Source organism: Spea bombifrons, chromosome 8, assembly GCF_027358695.1.
Source record: "Spea bombifrons isolate aSpeBom1 chromosome 8, aSpeBom1.2.pri, whole genome shotgun sequence".
Lineage (NCBI taxonomy): Eukaryota > Metazoa > Chordata > Amphibia > Anura > Pelobatidae > Spea > Spea bombifrons.
Genome location: NC_071094.1, coordinates 19,647,461 through 19,663,818, shown reverse-complemented (window position 1 = coordinate 19,663,818; position 16,358 = coordinate 19,647,461). Strand labels below are relative to the sequence as shown.

The 16,358-nt window shown below is 44.2% G+C and overlaps 1 protein-coding gene across 2 annotated transcripts in view; it reads right to left on the bottom strand.

The window, feature by feature from the left end:
* The window catches only part of AIFM1 (apoptosis inducing factor mitochondria associated 1), a 131,431-nt gene that overhangs the window by 67,107 nt on the left and 47,966 nt on the right, over window positions 1-16,358 (bottom strand). For both annotated transcript variants that reach the window (XM_053473684.1, XM_053473685.1), the window contains exons 12-13: window positions 15,868-15,953; window positions 11,326-11,466 (exon numbers count right to left, since the gene is read on the bottom strand). In XM_053473684.1, coding sequence (XP_053329659.1) covers window positions 11,326-11,466; window positions 15,868-15,953 — 227 coding nt within the window. The remainder of the gene's footprint in view (window positions 1-11,325; window positions 11,467-15,867; window positions 15,954-16,358) is intronic.

Sequence of the window (16,358 nt, the reverse complement as noted above, 5' to 3'; positions counted from 1 at the left end):
GTGGAGAGAGCCCTGCTCGCAAGGTAAAGTCACCTTAAGGAATCTAGTGAAATCGGAAAGGTTGGGTGCAAAATGAGGTAGTTGATCATACCTAGTAATGTCGCATTTGTCTTTCAGTTGCCCCTTGTTTTTCACAGCAATGATTTTAGCAGGATCAGGTTTTATTCCTTCAGTTATGACGAAATGCCCAAAGTAACTGACCTCTTTGGTGCAAATAATGCTTTTTTCTGGGTTAAATTACATTCATTTATAAAGCGCCAGCCGATTCCGCAGCACTGTTACATTCATTAGAACAATATATAAACACAAACACATACACTAACAACACAATAACAAACTGGCGCAAGGGAGAAGAGGGCCCTGCTCTTGCGAGCTTACAATCTAGTCGGTGGTTGAAGGCAGTGAGACAATAAGAGAGGACTGCTTGGATAGGGATGAGTTTATCTGGTTGCGATGATGTGTTGAAGCTGTTTGTTCAGATTGCTTGATTAGGATGATGGTAGGGAGCACTGTAAAGGAATGTTGCACGCTTCCCTGAACAAGTGGGTTTTCAGAGAGGTTTTGAAAGTCGCGTACGAGGCAGAAAGTCTGACGGAACGGGGAAGGGAATTCCACAGGAGGGGAGCAGCACGGGTGAAATCCTGAATAAGGGAGTGGGAATAGGTAACAACAGTAGAAGAAAGCCGCAGGTCGTGAGAGGAGCGAAGAGGGCGGGTAGGGGTGTATTTGGATAGACGGATAGAGATGTAAGGTGGTGCCGATTTGGTAAGGGTCAGAAGTTTAAATTTGATTCTGAAGGGTATGAGGAGCCAATTAAGTGACTGGCATAGTGGAGCAGCAGATGAGGAACAGCGGCAGAGAAAAATGAATCTAGCTGCAGTGTTCAGGATGGATTGAAGCGGTGAAAGGCGCCAGAGGGTTAGTACCGGTTAGTAGAGAGTTGCAATAATCCAGGCGGACTATTACAAGGGAGTGGATAACCTTGACACTCCTATCTCTGGAACGCTGTAAAAACTCCTATCTCTGGAAAACTGCCTTGGTTTTCCCGTAGATGAGGATGTCATCGACTATGGCTGTTACATTATTCATAAGTTTCATCTATTTTCCACTGGAATTCATCTTGGGCTAATATTATCCCGAAAGGAAGACGTTTGAACCTGTATTGCCCGAAGATCGTGTTGAAAATAGTGAGTCTGGAGGATTCTTCAGTGAGCCTAATAGCCCAATATCTAGATCTATCATCTAAGATACTGAAGCCCCTCGTAGATTGGGCATGATATCTGAGAGTAGCTAAAGGATAATGTCATTTAATTGCCTTATTGAGATCTCTTGGGTCTAGACATAACTGTAGTTTGCCTGTACATGTCTTTTCAGTAATGACCATGGAGTTAACCCAATTGGTAGGCTAAGTAACCTTAATGATGACATCATGTCTCTCCATGCTCTTGAGTTCTTCTTTAAAGTGTAACGCTAGAGGGATGCGCCTTGGTAGATGTACTACTAGGGTTGCTCGTAGGTTTAAATGTATCAGGGAGTAAAATAATTCCTTTGTGAATGCCGCCATGATTGGTACATTACTTGGACGGTTGCAACAAATAGTACCAGGTTGATGAGGTTCCTTTTAGGCCTAGGATCGGAGGTGACCTTGTGCCAACGATGTAGAATGTTAGGAACATTTGAGTGTCCTTGTGCTAGCATTTCAGATTGTATTTGCCTCCAACAGCCAGGCTTCCACAACCACAAGCATACAGGTGGCAAGGTACCAGTTGCCAATCACATAGCAACAACTCAATGCATTTAGGCATGTAGACATAGTCAAGACAACTTGCTGAAGTTCAAACCGAGCCTCAGAATGGTGAAGAAAGGGGATTTAAGTGACTTTGAACGTGACATGGGTGTTGGTGCCAGACAGGCTGGTCTAAATATTTCAGAAACTGCTGATCTACAGGGATTTTCACGCACAACCATGTATACTAGGGTTTACAGATAATGGTCTGAAAAAGAGTAAATATCCAGTGAGCGGCAGTTATGTGGACGAAAATGCCTTGTTTTTGTCAGATAAGAACAGGCAAACTGGTTGGAGATGACAGAAAGGCAACAGTAACTCACCATCTCTGAATGCACAACACATCAAACCTTGAAGCAGATGGGCTAATGCAGCAGAAGACCACACCGGGTGCCACTAAGCTAAGAACAGGAAACTGGGGCTAAAATTCCCACACTCACCAAAAATGGACAATGAAAGACTGGAAGAACGTTGCCTGGATTGATGAGTCTCGATTCCAGCTATCACATTCAGATGGCAGGGTCAGACTTTGGCATAAATAACATGAAAGCACGGATCCATCCTGCCTTGTATCAACGGTTCAGGCTGGTGGTGGTGTTATTGTGTGGGGGGGCACTTTTGGCCCCTTAGTACCAATTGAGCATTGTTTAAAAACGACAGTCTACCTGAGTATTGTTGTTGACCATGTTCATCCCATATTGATCAGAGTGTACCCATCTTCTGATGGCTATTTCCAGTAGGATAATGTACCATGTCACAAAGCTCACATCATCTCAAACTGGTTTCTTGAACATGACAATGAGTTCACTGTACTCCAATGGCCTAAACAGTCACAAGATCTCAATCCAATAGAGCACCTCTAGATTGTAAACTCGTCTGAACAGGGCCCTCCTCACCTGTTGTCTCTGTAAGTCAAATTGTCATGTTACATACTACTTTTTATGTCCTGTCCACCCATTGTAATGGGTGGAATTTGGAATTTGATGGCACTATATAAAACAATAAATAAATAAATGTGGTGGAACAGGAGAGTCGTATCATGGATGTGTAGCCGACAAATCTGCAACAACTGCATAATACAATCATGTCCATATGGACCAAAATCTCTGAGGAATGTTTCCAGCACCTTGTAGAAAGTATGGCTTTCTTTAGATACCATTATTTTTATTGTATCATCTAATTTACTATAAAAAAAAACTATGCCCCCCCAGTTTGACTGTGGTATCTTGTGTGCCCCCCCTATATATTGTTTCTAGAGTCGCCACTGCCCACATGCATGGGTTTGTTGGGTTATTTGGGAGGTAAAAGGCCACCTTTGTGAGGTGTGTATTTTTTTTGCCATGTAGACATCTGGTCAGCCTGTGCCTACGTCCCATATTTGGGACATCTTTGAAGCCGGCCAATTCAATTTACCCCATCGAATCATACATTTTTTTAAAACTAGGCACCCTATGGGCATTTATAATGCCAATATTTTAACTCTTTCTATGTGGGGATTTTTGTGAAGATATAGTGTGAATTGTAGGTCTTGCTCATAAAAAAAAAAACTTATTTTTGTTTATCTTTTTGGTGACAGTGGGGAATTTTTACACGTTACCATCTTTTAAAAAAAAAAAAAAAATTCAACATTTTTTAACTTTTTTTTTTTTTACTAATCTTACTGATTAGTGAGCTGGGCTCCATTGACTTTGCATGGTTGAATGCAGTACCAGAATTCAACCTGCAGGAGGAGCTCGAGAGTTCTATAGAGGGTCTGGATAGACCCTCTGTGAACTCATTCATTTTTCTATTGTTGATGACATCTTGTGAAAGGCGGTAACGTCATTTACATGATGGCACTTGTGGTTGCTCTTCGGAGTAATCACAAGGCTATCGGGGTAGGGGGTTGTGTTGCTACATGCCTTGATATCGAGGCATGTCAGCAACACCGTTAATGCTGGTTTAGCCTGCCACCGTAATCTTTTCCTGTGAGGAGGGCTTTCCTCCCCGGATCCACGGTCAGCCTCACTTGTGCATGGATAACAGGCTTTGTCGTTATCACATTGCACTGCAAGCCCGTACATGTATGGGCTTTGTCGTTAAGGGGTTAGTGTGACCTATAACATGAACAATTCAACTGCAAAACAAACTGAAATCTTTGAAAGGGGGGGCGACACAAAATAACCTGGTTGCATACCAGGTTGTGCACACCCTCTTATAACTGGGGCTGTGTTCAGAATTAACCAATCACATTAAAACTCATGTTACATAGAAGTCTTTACACATCTGCCATCATTTAAAGTGACTCGGATTCATCACAGTTCAGCTGTTCTAGTAGGATTTACCTGACATTTGCTTAGTTGCATCTCAGAGCAAAAGCCATGGTCCGCAGAGAGCTTCCAAAGCATCAGAGGGATCTCATTGTTGAAAGATATCAGTCAGAAGAAGGGTCCAAAAGAATTTCCAAAGCATTAGATATACCACGGAACACAGTGAATGTGTGAATATTGAAGAAAATATGGCCAAACAGAGACATTACCAAGAACTGGTCCCCCCCCCCTTAATTGATGAAAAGACTAGAAGAAAACTGGTCAGGGAGGCTTACAAGAGGCCTACTGCAACATCAACCCCTTCAGTCCCCTATGGACGTACCGCTATGTCCAAAAAATGCATCCCAAGAATCCTCTATGGACACATCGGTACGCCCTGCCCTTTTTGCAGCATCAGGGATGCATCGCCAGCTTTCTGCTGTCCGATCTGATATAACAGCTTCTGGGATGAAAGTCGGAAAGCTGTTACATTTTTAAATTGCGCGATCGGGCATTCCCTTCCGGGTTGCATTACTGCTGACGTTACCCGGAAGTTCATCGGAGGACAGGATATCCCCCGGCAGGATATCCCCTGAGGCACAGACGCTGCGATCTCTATGCAAGTCTGCGGGGACTTACATAGAGATCACAGTGTGATCGGTGCAGGGGGATCGTGGGGAGGAGTTTCTCGCCCTCCTCCCATGCTTAAAAAAGAAATGGCGAAAAAAGCGGTTAGTGATTTTTTATTTTTTTAAAAAATCATTAAAATAATACAATAAATATAGAATTATGAATAGGCCTGATGAGTACAACCCTCCTCATTTTAGACTTTGATAGAGTCTATATACTCGCGCCATGTTGTGGGAGAAGGCGCGATCATTGAGGAGTACGAGAGGTTCTTCTCCTCAAGTATTTATGTTGCATGTCGTCCAATTAATGTGGTGTTTTGATATTTGTGTTAATGATAGGCAGTGTCGCCATACTAAGGTACTAAGAGATTGTGTTAATTTATGGTTAAATGGATGACTATTAATGTCCAAGGGCTAAACACAAACTATAAAAGAGAGATATTATCTAAAACTTTAACGAGAGAGCACATTGATGTGGATATAGATAAAATTTTTATTTTGGATATAACGTGGTCGGACCATAATGCGGTAGTAATGTCAACTTATGGAAGGAATTCTAAAATTCCCAGTAGAGACTAGAGATTGAATAATAATATCTTATATAATGAGGCCAATCATGAATATTTAGCAAAAATGACAGATCTGTTTTTTAAGGAGAACGATACACCAGAAGTTTCGTTGTTAAATATATGGTGTACGTATAAGTGTGTCATGCGAGGGCATTTAATAATGCTGAGTGCTAGGGAGAAAAAAACACTTTCCTTTTCTCTATCAGACCTCTATTTAGATTTAAATCAACTTTCAAGAGAAAATAAACAATCTCCAACTAGAGAAACCACAGAGAAACTTATAAATATTACAAATTTAATTAACGCTCAGCATATGTCCAAAATAAAAGAAAATCTTAAAAAGTTAAACCAGTTGTGGTATTATAAGAATAATAAGACTGATAGACTTCTTACAGCAAAATTAAAGAAGAAAACAGCGTCTCAACGAATTTATAAAATAATAGAAAAGGATAAGTCCTTTTATAAACAGCAGGATATAGGCGAGGCTTTTGGAAGATTCTACCAAGATTTATATAACATTCCAGATCAGGCAGAAAGTCCTTCTATACAAAATTATCTAAAGAAATCTAATTTGCCTAAACTTTCTAAAGAACAGCTAGATGAATTAAACTCCCCATTTAACCCAGAAGAAGTGAGACTAATAATTGATAAATTGAGGAAGAATGTAGCCCCTGGCCCAGATGGATTTACAAATTTGTTTTTTAAAATATTAAAGGAGAAATTGGCACAGAGGCTGTGTAAGATCTTTAATACAATAGGAAATCAGTCCCACTTTCCTCAGGAAATGATGCAAGCGAACATAGTTGCTATCTTAAAACAGGATAAGGATCCAGAAAAGATCTCAAATTATAGACCAATTTATTTGACTAATACAGATACTAAAATATATGCCTCACTGTTAGCTGCAAGATTAAAAAATATACCGTATTTGCTCGATTATAAGACGACCCTGATTATAAGACGATCCCCCAAAATCAAAATATTAATTTAGGAAAAAAACAAAAAGCCTGAATATAAGACTACCCTATAGGAAAAAAGTTTTACCAGTAAATATTAATTTCATATTTAATAAAAGCTATGATTGAGAAAAATATTTTTTTTATTTCCTTTTACTTGCCAACCTTGCCCCCCCAGTTATGCACATCTGCCCCCAGAAATGCCTTATGCCTCCTATTTGCCACTCTGCCCCATGATGTGCCTTTTAACCCTCTATATGCCACTCTGCCTCCAGAAATGTCTTATACCTCTATATATGCCACTCTGGTATATAGGGGGTTAAAAGGCATATCATGGGGCAGAGGGGCATATAGGGGGTTAAAAGGCATATCAGAAATGTCTTATACCCTCCTTTATGCCACTGTGCCCCATGATATGCCTTTTAACCCCCTATATGCCCCTCTGCCCCATGATATGCCTTATTAAAAGGCATATCATGGGGCTGAGTGGCATATAGGGGGTTAAAATGCATTTCTGGAGAGCTATATACCGTATTTGCTCGATTATAAGACGACCCTGATTATAAGACGACCCCCCAAAATCTGAATATTAACTTAGGAAAAAAAGAAAAAGCCTGAATATAAGACGACCCTAAAGGAAAAAAGTTTTACCAGTAAATGTTAATTCATGTAAACTATTTTTTTTAATAAAAGCTATGATTGAGAAAAATATTTTTTTTGTTTTTATTTCCTTGTATTTTCCAACCTGCCCCCAGTTACGCACATCTGCCCCCAGGCTTGCCACACCAATATGGCACTGTGGCCCATGATATGCCTTTTAACCCTCTATATGCCACTGTGCCCCATGGTATGCCTTTTGACCCCCTATGTGCCACTCTGCCTCCAGAAATGCCTTATACCCCTATATCCCATTCTGGCATTTAGGGGGTTAAAATGCATATTATGGGGCAGAGTGGCATATAGGGAGGTATAAGGCATTCCAGGAGGCAGAGTGGCATTAAGGGAGTTAAAAGGCATTATATAGAGCACTCTGCCTCCAGAAATGCCTTATACCCCTATATGCCACTCTGGCATTTAGGGGGTTAAAAGGCATATTATGGGGCAGAGTGGCATATAGGGAGGTATAAGGCATTTCAGGAGGCAGAGTGCTCTATTAAATGCCCCCTTAACGCCACTCTGCCTCCTGAAATGCCTTATACCTCCCTATATGCCACTCTGCCCCATAATATGCCTTTTAACCCCCTAAGTGCCAGAGTGGCATATAGGGGTGTAAGGCATTCCAGAAATGCCCTACCTACACACACACACACACACACACACACACACACACACACACACACACAAACACACTTACTTACCGGTGCTTCCAATTTCCTGGTGTATTGCCGGGGCAGCGGGTTGACGTCTCATTCCGCGGCAGCCGGGAGGAGGTGGAGTTGGCAGCGGGGGTTTGTATGCGTCCGTCGCAAATACCTTCCCCGGCTGTCAGCGATCAGGAACTCTGGAACTCTGATCTCTGACAGTCGGGGAAGGTATTTGCGACGGACGCATACAAACCCCCGCTGCCAACTTCACCTCCGGAAGCACCGGTAAGTGCGTGCGTGCGTGCGTGCGGGGGGGGGGGCGACGATAGGAGGATCCAGGTCCCCTGCAGCGGTGCGGGGGATCTGGATCTTAGTCTCCTAATCAGACCTCTATTTGAGGTCTGATTAGAAGACGACCCCGATTATAAGACGAGGGGTATTTTTCAGAGCATTTGCTCTGAAAAAAACCTCGTCTTATAATCGAGCAAATACGGTATATATACTGCTAACAGCAATAAAACTCCTATCAAGCCAAGGCAGCCAGTACATGCTGGAACCTGGGGATGTTAGAAGTGTGATTACAGCCTCCCTATGCCATGCTACCACCCCCACCCCTCTTACACATCCATGCTATCACACAGACACTCATTCACAAACATTTAAATACTCATTCATTCCATTAATCACACATACACACACACGCTCAAACCCCCCACCCCCTTACCTGAACTGCAGATCTCCCACTCGCAGACTTCTGCAGGGGCCCGGCTGTGCGAGCAACTTCTCTGGCCCCGCCCCCAGAGGAAGGAGGGGGGAAGTTGAGTTATGTGAGGACTGTGCTAGCTTCCTGTTTCCTGCTGCTTATAGCAGAGACGCCGCTCACGATCAAAGCCCGGTAAGCAGCACAGCCGAAGCAGAATGAGGTCTAATTAGAAGACGACCTCGATTATAAGACGAGGGGTATTTTTCAGAGCATTTGCTCTGGAAAAAAACTAGTCTTATAATCGAGCAAATACGGTAATTCGCTTCCTAGTGAGTAGAGATCAGGTGGGTTTTGTGGCTGGAAGATCTTCCAGCAGTAATATTAGACGTTTGATTCATATTAAGGATATAAATAAGAAGAGTGGTGAACCCATGATGACCTTGTTTCTAGATGCTGAGAAAGCATTTGATAGGGTTAACTGGAAATTTATGAAAGCATCATTAGAAAAATATGGATTTATTGGCAACATATTAAATTAGATAATGGCATTATATGTTTCCCCTACGGCGAGGATTATTGGTCAAGGCATATCATCTCAGTGGTTCCCGATTATGAATGGAACCAGGCAAGGGTGCCCGCTATCTCCTCTTTTATATATTCTTTCTCTGGAGCCACTTGCTCAAAATATAAGAAATCACCCCTTATGATTATACCCCCCTTATGGATATACATTTGAGTGGGTTTCCAAGGAAATAACGTATTTAGGTATTAAAATAACAGTAAACCCTAATAAATTAATAGAAACTAACTTTAAATTCTTATTAACCCATACTTCAGAAATTTTGAGGTCTTGGTCTAATTTAGAGATTTCTTGGTGGGGCAGGTTAAACAGCATTAAGTCTTATATTCTTCCAAAATGGATCTATTTGTTTAGATTGGTTCCTCTTTCGTTTTCTAAATCGTGGTTAATGGAGGCACAAAGGGTTTTCACTAAATTTATTTGGGGGTGTTAAACCCCAAGAATCTACATGAAGACACTTAAGAAAGATTTAAATCTGGGTGGAATAGCTTTCCCGGATATTAAAAAATATCATGACACAGCTATGATTTACCACTGTTCAAAATGGTTAATAGATTTAAATCAAGATGAGGTTTGGTATAGAGTATAGAGTCCTCAATATTAAATATGGAAGACCTAAGTTTTTTATTGTCGTCTAATTTACAAATTAATGATGTTGAAAATAATTTAATTTTATTGAATTTGTTAAAATTTTGGGGAGGTTTTAGAAAATTAAAAAAGGTAGGATGCATTATGATACCATCCGCCTCCCTAAAAATTTTTCAGACAAATATTAGAGACTTAGATATAAATAACTGGTACGCAAAGGGTTTAAAAAAATATCACCAGCTGGTATATATTTTTTTTTTTGTCTATGTGACGTCATGTTGATATGTTTTGTGATGTGGATGATTGTTAAAAATTTATAAAAAGAACAATTAAAAAAAAAAAATACAATAAATAATAATTAAAAAAAAACAATAAAAGTGACATCACTGGCATTAATAACATGTTCAAGAGGTCCCAAAGAGGACCTCTAACCATTTTTTAAAAACAATATATCAAAAATACAAAAAAAATACAAAAAAATAAAAAAATTAAAATATATATATATAAAAAAGATGAAAATAATAAAAATTTTAAAAAACCTTACATCCCACTGCCCTAGCACAACATCTACCCAGTATAACCCTCCTGCCCCCGTTCACAACCCCCAAACCCGTTAAGCCATAAGCATAAAAATTCTACAAAAAATTTACACCTTATAGTATGTTCCCTATAAGTGCTGGGAAAGTATGGAAAATCCATATAAATTAGGTATTTCTGAAATCAGGACACCTGAATTGATAAACTTAATCATTTTACCTAATTTTGTGAGGATTCAGAGGTAAATTTTTTTCTAATTTTCGCTAGTTTTTACTAAATTTCTCATTCAAAATTTTCAGCTAATCATCCAAACTCAAATGAATCAATATATAGTTTACATGGGTACACTATTCACAGGAAAAGATAATAATCGTTGAACCAACATGCAAAAATGGCTAAATTGCTCTGGGACTTGAGGTACCAAAAACCCCTGGGATTGAAGGGGTTAAAGGAACTGCAGTAATTTCTGGCAAGTACTGGCTGTGTGCTACATGTGACAACAATCTCTTGTATTCCTCATATGAATGGGCTATGGAGTAGGGTGGCAAGACCGAATCATTTTCTTACAAATAAAAAACATCCAAGCCCAGCTGACATTTGCAAAAACAAACATCAAGTCCCCCAAAAAGCACCTGGGAAAATGTGTTATGGTCTGATAAAACAAAAGCTGACCTTTTTGGCCAAAAGGTATGTTTGGCGCAAAAACAACACTGCACATCACCCAAAGAACACCATACCCACAGTGAAGCATGATGGTGGCAGCATCATGCTTTGGGGCTGTTTTTCTTCAGCGGGAACCGGGGCCTTAGACAGGGTGGAGGAAATTATAAAAAAATTATAAATAAAATTATAAACAAAACCTTCATGCATCCTTTAGGAAGCTGAAGTTTACCTTTCAGCAACACAAGACCCAAAGCACACATCCAAATCCACAAAAGCATGGCTTCACCAGAAGAATATTAACGTTTTAGAATGGCCCAGCCAGAGCCCAGACCTGAATCCAATTGAACATCTGTGGGGTGATCTGAAGAGGGCTGTGCACAGGAGATGCCCTCGCAGTCCGACTGATTTGGAGCACTTTTGCAAAGAAGAGTGGGCAAATATTGCCACGTCAAGATGTGCCATGCTAATAAACTCCTACCCCAAAAGACTGATTACTGTAATAAAATCAAAAGGTGCTTCAAAGTATTAGTTTAACGGTGTGCACACTTATACAACCAGGTAATTGTGAGTTTTTGTTTGCCAGAACAATAAAAGCTGAGATTTCATCAGAAATACAAACTTGTGTGGTGTTTCAAACATAAGACCGTGTCGTTATATGGTCCCAGGTCATAATTTACCTTATTTGTTCTAAAGTAGACAGCACACATGCACAGTAAACTTACCACCCATACATTGTTGCGAGCTTGCAGCTCAGCATTAACCCTGTATCCGCCAAAGTCACCATCCAGTTCCAATCCTGCTGATTTTCCCAAATCAGTGTTTGGTTCTAATCCAACCGCAGCTACAATGTGGTCTGTGTGTACCTAGATCAAATACAATTAGAGTTTGGTGAGAAAGTGGTTCATAATATACATTTTTGGAACTATAATTACCTCCTAACAGGAAAAACCAGGACGCAATTCAATAGGATAAAGTGTTATTGTCACGGCCACACCTTGTACCCCGGCTGGGTACACCCGTCGGTCCTGCGATGCTTCCTGCCGGGATCGAAAGGGTTAACCGCTTCTAGCGCTAGCCGATACTAGTGGAACAGGGCTCACAAGCTGGTACTGAGACTCTAACTTCACGGTACCGCAGCCGCCGAGGCGTAGCCGAGTACAGTGCTGTAGTTGTCCGGACAAGGACAACTTGTGATCCAGCAGGCCCCTGAAGCATTAGACGAAACTAATGTTCCAGGGAAGTAACACGCTTTATTGGGAAACACACAGGCTTCTACACAGGTTAGATGATAAAAAGGTCATAAATCAGGACACATCTTCCTGCCCTGCTTAGGCCACCGTGCCCCGCAATGCCTGTATACTTTGGTCGTCGTTCTCGGGTTGATCACGAAGGAACGTCTGTGGGCAGGACATGTGGAACATGGACAGGGCGGCACATGAGGGAGAACAAAGGAACATTCACACAGATATAACAATCACAACCCCTGATTATTAAACGGTACTTGATCAGACACAGCATTATATAACCCCGGCAGACCGGGCTAGATCCTCGATGGGACCATCCGCGTTCCCATTTTACTTTCCTGGGCGGTACTGGACTGTGAAATTGTAGAATTGCAAGGCCACCGTAATAAGCGTCGGTTGTCCCCGGAGACTCGGTTTAGCCAAACGAGGGGGTTGTGGTCGGTGAGTACCGTGAACGATTGTCCGTATAGGTACGGTTGGAGCTTTTTGAGAGCCCACACCAGCGCTAGGCATTCCTTTTCTATAGCTGCAGAAGCGGCACGTACCCGAGCAGAAACTAAGGCACTCTTTAAGTGCTGGAAAGCGGCTTCGCACTCGGGGGACCACAGGACCTGTCGGGGTAATTTCTTTTTGGTCAGGTCCATCAGGGGTTTGGCAATGGCGCTATAGACAGGAAGGAATTGTCGGTAATAACCCGCTGTGCCTAGAAAAGCTAGTACCTGTGTCTTGGTTGTAGGGGTGGGCCAGTTGGCAACTGCCTCTACCTTCGCAGGTTCGGGTCGTTGTCGCCCGCTGCCCACCCGGTGGCCTAGGTAGGACACTTCGGAAACACCCATCGTGCATTTGTCTGGCTTCAGGGTTAGACCCGCAGCCCTGATGCGGTCTAGTACAGCCCCTAGGTTAACAAGGTGTTCGTCCCAGATATGGCTGTACATCGCGATGTCGCCCAGATATGTGCAAGCAAAATCCTGGAGGCCATCGAGGAGCCGGTCGATCATCCGCTGGAAGGTCGCCAGCGCATTCTTCATCGAACGGCATAACCTTAAACTGGTACAAGCCGAAGGGGGTGATGAAGGCAGACTTCGGAACGGCTGACGGGGCCAGCGGAATTCGCCAATAGCCCTTACATAGGTCGAGGGTGGTAAGGAAATTCCCCCGAGCAATGCGATCTAATAGTTCGTCTACTAGGGGCATGGGGTACGCACCAGTCGTGGTCCTGTCGTTTAGTCGGCGGTAGTCTACGTAGAAGCAAGTCGTGCCGTCCAGCTTCGGCACTAGCACTACCGGGGAAGCCCAGGGGCTGTTAAAGGGTTCAATCACTCCTAGGTCGAGCATCTCCCATATCTCGGACCGCATACCTTCCCTTACGGCCTCGGGTACCCAGTAAGCTGCCTGCCACATGGACGGCTGCCCCGGGGTCTCCACCTGATGCACTTTGGCAGTAGTGTACCCAGGGGCATTGGAGAACATTTGGCGACGCTTGGACAATACCTGCCGGACCTGCTCCCGTTGGGTCACCCCTAAAAGATCCGCAAGCTGAATAGCCTCTATTGTCCTTCGGCCCCTGTCGGGGTTATTTCGGCAGCGGAAGATCCTCCGAATCCTCGGCTGCCTGGGCGCAGATGGCGGCTACCTCCCCTGGCCGTTCCTGGTAAGCCTTAAGCATATTTATATGGAAGGCTCATTGAATCCTCCGGTTAGAGCATTTGGCTACTAGGTAGGTAATGGCACACAGCTTTTTCACGACCTGATAGGGGCCCTGCCAGGCAGCTTGGAGTCTATTGGCCTTAGCTGGCTTGAGAACGAGGACCTTTTGTCCAACGTGCAGAGTGCGGTCTCGAGTGGTGCGATAGTACCACTGTTTTTGCCTTCCCTGCACGGCGCAAAGATTCTCCCGAACCGTTTTGGTTAGGTCCTTCAGCCGCTCCCTGAGGGTTAAAACGTATTGCATCACCGGGATACCCTCGGCAGCGGGCCCCCCCTCACAGTGGTTCCTGATCAAGTCTAAGGGTCCCCGGACCTGTCGCCCATATAACAACTCAAAAGGAGAATACCCAGTGGACTCCTGGGCACCTCCCGATACGCGAACAGGAGGCGCGGCAAGTACTTCTGCCAGTCCCGGTGAGAGGCAGCGAACGTCCGAAGTAGTTGCTTCAGTGTTCCATTAGACCTCTCACATAACCCATTCGTCTGGGGGTAGTAAGGGGTGCTATGCTCGGGGTTGGTAGCCGGTTCGAACATGGTGGTGAGGTGTCCCAAATCATTCCCCAGGAGAACTTCGGCGGGTAGATCCTTCATAACCCCGAACACTACTTAGCGGGCACCAGTTCCAGTTCCCCAATATAAATGTATCCGGGGATCCGGTGTACTCTACCTCCAGCCACTCGTACGGCAATGGCACGGCTGGTCTGCTCGGTCGGGGCGACCATCTGGGGCTGTATCAAGGTGATGGTAGCCCCGCTGTCCCGTAGCCCCTCAGCGGGGCGCCCATTAACCCACACAGCCTGGCGATGATGGTGGCGGTTGTCCAGGATGGCTGCCTGGACCGGGTCAGCCTCATGCTCTACCCCGAAGTCCTCTAGGTAGTGGGCCGCAGCTCGGACTGGTCCAGTAGGTGCAGATGCACCCGGGCGAGGAGCCTGGTTGGCGGGGCACTCAGACTTCTTGTGTCCGACTTGGTGACAGCAGTAGCATCGGACGCCAGATGAGCGACGAGTTGCTGCGCGGTAGGGTTGCGGCGTGCGTAGCGGGGGTGGCACGTAGCGGGCTACCATTCGATGTTCCACTGGGGTGGTCCTTCGGGCGGCGACATACTGGTCGGCTAGCACGGCGGCCTGGTCCAGAGCGAGGGGCCGCCGGTCACGTACCCATTCTCCTATGGCCGTAGGGGTTAAGTCGTAGAATTGCTCCAGGAGGATGTAGAACGTCGGAGGCGGAGGTGGCTTGACACCCGTTGATCCACCCCTCAGCCGCTCGGGTCATACAATGCGCCCACTTGGTAAAGGGTTCCTAGTCTCGACGTTTGAGGCTCCAGAACTTCCGTCTGTGCATGCACTTGGTCGGCCCCACCGATTACCTGGCCGATGAGGGTTTGTGGCGGGTCGGGTCCCAGGAGGCCGATACACCACTGGATTTGTCGTTGGAGGTCGGAGGTTCCACTGCCCTCTGACGAGGCGAGGCTGTTCTGGTCTCCCTCCATTAGCTCTGCGATCAGGGTTGCATTGGACTTGTTCCTGGCTGTCTGCTCACGGGCTTCCAGTAAGTCTTTCAGCGTCTGCATCTTCAAGCCCTCGTAGTGATGCTCCATTCACTGGAACGTAGTCCTGGTGGTGGTTTGGATGTCCCAGTACTTAGGAAGCATCCCACCGCTGTCACCAAATGTCACGGGCACGCCTTGTACCCAGCTGGGTACGCCCGGCGGTCCTGCGATGCTTCCTGCCGGGATCGAAAGGGTTAACCGCTTCTAGCGCTAGCAAACACTAGCAGAACGGGGCTCAGGAGCTGGTACTGTGACTCTAGATAGCCGGCGCACGTTCAGCAGCCGCGCCGGTCGTTTTCCGCTCCTCCGGAAGTCCCAGTGACCAGGCATCCATGGTAGGCTTCTTCCCCGAATCGTTCCTGCTCCGTAACCCATAATAGCAGGGGAATGGTGCGGTAAGGGGCTGATGGTGTCTGGGATACGAAGGGTTAAAGTCTGTGAGCAGGACATGTGGAACACGGACAGGGCGGCACACGAGGGAGAACAAAAGCACATAAGACATTCACACAGATATAACAATCACAACCCCTGATTATTAAACGGTACTTGATCAGACACATTATTTAACCCCGGATGGTCATAATAGCTGTTATAAACGGCACTTATGAACTCCGGGCCGTCACAGCTATCCACTTGCTTATGAATCATAAAATGCAGAAAAAGCAAAGTAAAAGGCACTTAGGGGAACCTAATTTGGGAAACATGCAATGAAAACTAGTTTAAAAAAACCCAAACACAAAAATAGCTGTTATCCTCGTTACCTGTCGTCCATCCTTTAGATTAATACAAAGTTTTCCATTATAAGTGACTGATTTAACCACGGCATCTGTCATGACATTAACACCTTCTGTTAGAGACAGAAGAGGAAGATATAAGTTCTGGATAAAAAGTTAGATATAGCAACAGAAAAATGGAATATTAAAGCAAGATGCTCAGTGACCTAACAATAAAGGTTGTGTATCATGAACATTAGCCTGCTTGCATCAAAAGATTTAAAATAATATGCTCCACTATATATTTACAAGGACTGACCCTATACAACTGTGTATTCCTTTGAGTGCTAGCCATACGTTTTATTTTGTGACCTTAAAGGGATAACCTGTCAAAAAAGTCTGAAGAAAAACGGCTCTCTTTTTAACCATTGGCACCTAATTTGTGGAAGTAAAATTTTAAAAAATGTGGGCTTTTATTCTAATTTTGTGTGTCTTGATATGTTGTGTGTTTGTGTGTGTGTTAAGTCACATTAACGCAT